The 4,752-nt window shown below is 42.4% G+C and overlaps 1 protein-coding gene across 1 annotated transcript; it reads left to right on the top strand.

Annotated features, from left to right (window-relative positions):
• The first annotated feature begins 1,160 nt into the window (after window positions 1-1,160).
• Window positions 1,161-4,477, top strand: LOC117480166 (transmembrane protein 74). Its single transcript, XM_034127360.1, has 2 exons — window positions 1,161-1,295; window positions 1,897-4,477. The coding sequence occupies exon 2, from the start codon at window positions 1,964-1,966 to the stop codon at window positions 2,798-2,800; it is 837 nt and encodes a 278-aa protein (XP_033983251.1). The 5' UTR covers window positions 1,161-1,295; window positions 1,897-1,963; the 3' UTR covers window positions 2,801-4,477.
• Window positions 4,478-4,752: the final 275 nt, after the last annotated feature.

Here is a 4,752-nt window from a genome sequence, read left to right as displayed (position 1 = left end):
GAATGAACTGACAACATACAGTACCGATTATTGCACTGAGCTTTAACTGTGTGGTTAAACAAACATGATCATCCTCCTGGTCCTGTGTATGTACTCCTTAGGGAGTCTATAGTGTGACTTGGGTTGTTAAATATATAACATTTGTAGTGCTTAACTGTAGTTTGTGAGGATTTAGGTTTACTGAGCAGTATAATCAGAATCAGAATAATTTACCAAACCCGGGGAGAATTGGGTTTTATGGCAATTGCTCCATTTCAGAATGAACAAAAATAAAAAATAAAATCGAATATTATAGAAAAATGTATACAAACATAAGAATTTAAGGTAAAATGTCCAATAAAATAAAAAAGAATAAACATATGTTTATGAACATACAATGTTAAAGTAAGTATATGCAATAATACTATTGCATATACTTACTTTAACATATATTCATTTAAATATATATATTTAAATGAAGGCTAAAAGTTAAAGTAAAATGTCCAATACAACATTATACCACAGTATATAACATATATTTTACAATACATACAGTGCGTGTATTATAACTTATAAGACAATATGATCCCTATGATATTCAATACTGACTTTATGACACTTGAGTCTCCTATAGACACTTATTTCTGTTTGAAATAAAATAAAGATAATGATACAAACATAAGCGGTGAAAGTAATATGCCAAAAAAATAGAATACAAATATTAATATAAACATAAGAGGTTAAAGTAAAAAATTGCACATTGTACAAAAAAAAATGTATTAATAAGATAAGAGCATTCCTATGGATTTAATAGTGACTTCATACAGTAGCAACTTTGTGAACCTTAATAAATCATCTTATAGAGACTTAATTTATGTCTTTGTGTTGTTTATTTATCTCCTGTAGAGGTTTCTATGGCATCAGATTCGCCAATCTTACTTCCGGCAGAGACTACGCTTGTCAAATATGATCGTCAGGTCCCAAAGGTTCAGACTCAGCTCTGCAAATCCTCCTCCCGTCTGTGTGTTGTTGACTGGCTGTAGTGATCTCAATCGGCTCACAGATAGCGAGGCTCCTTTCAGCGCCACGGCTGAGGCTCTGTGTGTGGGCGGGACCAACGGAGAACACCCCCCCCCCCCCCCCCCCCTCCCTCCACCCCCGGCGCCGCCACAGCATCGAATCGAGCAGGCGAGAGAGAATACATTCAAAGACATTCAACTGATAAGGCTCCTTTATTTATCTGTCCCCGTTATGTGAGCCCCACCGGCCTAAGTGTGCATGAAGAAGAGAAGGCGGAAGCGATGCTATAGCGCGCGGTGAGTTTATGTCTTTATGTGTGCATGAGGAGGATTTTTGTGAAGGATTAGAAACAGATAAACCGGGCTGTGCATGACTGATCCACCCTTAATGCAGAGGAGCATCTCACGTCTTGTGCTGAATTCATTAAAGAGTGCAGGAGTGTTCCGACTCATATTATAGAGCTATAGGATGCATTTCGTTTTGAGAATAGCTGCATTGTGAGATGATTCTATTGTGATTTTTAAGGACTAACTGTGGTTATGTAAAATGTTATGTGTGATTTAGTTTTAGCACAGTTTTGCACGTGTGTTCATCCTATTGGCTGTGTCTGTTTTAAAACATATAATCTCCGTTAATACGTGGATTGTTTTCCTAATTGGATACAGAGGCATTTGGCTAATCACAGCCACTATAAGCGCCTTTCAAGACGGATTTCTCTTAAACGATCTTATCAACTTTAAAGTGCATAGGTATAAAGATGCATTTTGCGCATCGTTCCAAATTACGCACAACAAAGTGTCGGCGCATGTTGTTGTATGAGGTTTCACGCGATAATATTAGCGATCTAATTAGGATGCACCCTTTAACTTGGGGCTGGTGTGTGTGTCCTCTTGTTAGGGATGCTGCGGAGTGAGAGCATCGTGGGAGGAAGGCTCAGAGCGAACCTGCGGGTGGTGAAACACGAATGGAGCTGCTTCCCGCAGATGAGAGAGGCAAGCAGCGCGATCCTCCCGACGTCCTTGACCGGGTTTCCGGCGCGCTGCTGCATGCCCGCAAGTCCGGTGGATCAACAGGAGGAGGAGGGTACCCGGGGGAGGGCGTCTGTAACCCGGCCCGAGGCAGCCATGCCCGGAGTCATTCAGCACCAAGGACGGCGCCGCGCAGGGGGGGAGCGGAGGTTAAACTCGGTCACCTCGGCGAGGAGAAAGTAAAGGTGTGTTGCGACGAGGAATTAGAGACATCCTTCATTTATATCGATGAGAATGTTAACCTATGCCTGGCCAGCCCGGACACTAAAAGTACTCACAGGCCTGTGCGTAATGGCGAGCCTTGCTCCGAGACTTTACCGGAGTTTTCCTTCATGTCAGAGGACGATCTCTCCTTCGGGGAGGGCCCTGGGACTTCTGTAGACTATGGCTTCATCAGTGCAGTCACGTTCTTGGTAACCGGGATCTCCTTGGTGATCATCTCCTACGTCGTGCCTCGGGATGTGGTGGTGGACCGTGACAGCGTGTCGGCGAGGGAGATGGAGAGGCTGGAGATGGAGAGTGCGCGGATAGGCGCCCACCTAGATCGGTGCGTCATAGCGGGGCTGTGCCTGCTCACGCTGGGCGGCGTGGTTCTCTCCACGCTGCTCATGATCTCCATGTGGCAGGGGGAGATCTACAGGAGGAAGGTCATCGCTTATTCCAAGCGCTCAGCCAAACTGTACGGCTCCATCAGCCTGAAGACCAGGTCCAGCCCCAGCCACTCCTCTGTGCATTTGTCCCTGGAGGAGGAAATAGAGGAAACTTTGGCTTAACATGCTGCTCTGTTTATGAACATGTTGGGTAAAACAGGAATTAATGCCATTCACATACATTATCTAACATTGTGTAGCCTATAACTTTATTCACACATTTATTTTCGTCTCATACTGTAGTTAAACACTGTATTGTGCATCCACGTGGCCAACAGAAAAGCACTCAAATGCAAAATGGGGAATTGCAAGGAAAACATTAGGTGGTATTTTGCAGATAACGAATGCACATTTTTTCCATTAATTGTTCGGTCAACAAAATATCAGAAAAATGTGAGAAATGTCCATTTCAGATTTTCAAAGTCCAAGGAGATGTCTTTAAAATCCTTTTTTTAATTATGCCCAAAACCAAAATATGTTCACTTTAATATGAAATCACCATATTTGAGAAGCTCAAAACAATATTTGCTGCCATTTTTGCCTGGAAAAGACGTTCGATGAATCGATCATTTGCATATAACAATTACTTTTCTGTCTTCTAATCGTTGCAGCTTTATCAAATTGTTCCCAAATGATTTAAAATGGCTCAAACCCCTGAAAGACACTAGGGAGATTGCTAATAGCTTTGTGATCACTTTTTTTCTGTACCAGGAATGCAATCTCTGAGAGCTTCCATTTATTATTAAGGCTATTCATATTTAATGTGACTGTCTGCAACAGAGAAATTGTGCGCAGACACATTTCAGCTGGGGAAAGTGTGTGTCCGCAGGGCCTGAGAGTGGAGGAGAGATGTAAAGCTGTCCCTGTCCACTGTGATGTGGGAGCATCAGCTCAGTGGTCCACACGGTAATATCCAGTGACAGTCCCCCTGCTACACTGCTGAGGTAAGCCAGTATAAGCCCGGATTCGTGCATCTGAGCCAATGCTCAACATCGGTTTGATTGCACTGTGCAATTTGACCGCATTGGACAGCACCTCTGCACCGTCTTCCTCCTCTCTCCTCCTCCTCACCACCTCCACACAAGACGTTCCTCCTGCAGTTCTTCAATGCTCACCCCAACCTTTGTACACTTGTATATTCACACTTGTGGAAAGGGTCCTGGACGACCACAGCCAAGTGCCTGTGACATTTCAACGACTTCCTTACCTGCCTGCTCTCATCCTCTCTGCTTGAGGACAGACTTAAGAACGCCTAATCGCACATGAAAGAGTTGCCCCACTTCCCCATACCTTAAGTCTTCCCCACTTCAAAGAGCTAATTACATTAACAACGTGAGGTATCAGTCTCTTTCCAAGGTTATATTTGATGGTATCATGGTAATTCACCGACTAAAATATTTCTAAAATAAAGCTTAGGAAAAGAGGTTTATCATGAGCAGACTGGGTAAACATTTTTCAACAACAACAGTGTACAGGAAAGACAGAAACAACTTAATGTAAAACTTTCTATGACGGCCTTGTCTATATTGCATTAAAAACCTACTTGTGATGCATTATAATCTGCTTATATTTATTGATATCACTATGTAACACTTGCTTCTATTCGCAAGTGTTCCAACATCTTGTACATGATAGGCTAAGAGGGGGGACATCTCTAAGCAGTTGACCAATCACAACAGAGCCGGCAAGCTAACCAATCAGAGCAGACTGGGCTCTGGTTTCAGACAGAGGGTGAAAAGAGGTGCTGCAGCACAGGCAGTATGAGAAAAATAAAGAGCTCTTTGAACATTAAAGCATGGAAACATGTCACAGTAGAGACACTACATACAAATATGAACCCGGAAATGGGGCCCTTTTAGAGCACTGGACAATGATCATGACATTATAATGCATTTTTAAATGACTTATGGTCAAGTATAGCTTACATTATACTTTTAACAAGGGTCATAATGTATAATAGTTCCCTTGTAGTCATTTATAATGCATTGTAATGTGATTTTTCTAAGTTACCATTGGGTGCTTGAATTAAGTTATGCATTTCATGAAGTATAGGCAGATATAATATGTAACACACT

The sequence above is a fragment of the Trematomus bernacchii genome, unplaced genomic scaffold (genome assembly GCF_902827165.1).
Source record: "Trematomus bernacchii unplaced genomic scaffold, fTreBer1.1, whole genome shotgun sequence".
In the NCBI taxonomy this organism is placed as follows: Eukaryota; Metazoa; Chordata; class Actinopteri; order Perciformes; family Nototheniidae; genus Trematomus; species Trematomus bernacchii.
The sequence above is the reverse complement of the archived record's forward strand: the minus strand, read 5'-3'. Positions and strand labels throughout refer to the sequence as shown.

What these genes read in the sequence shown, in the direction of transcription:
- LOC117480166 (XM_034127360.1), top strand. Translation starts at nt 1,964, where the DNA reads ATGGAGCTGCTTCCCGCAGATGAGAGAGGCAAGCAGCGCGATCCTCCC.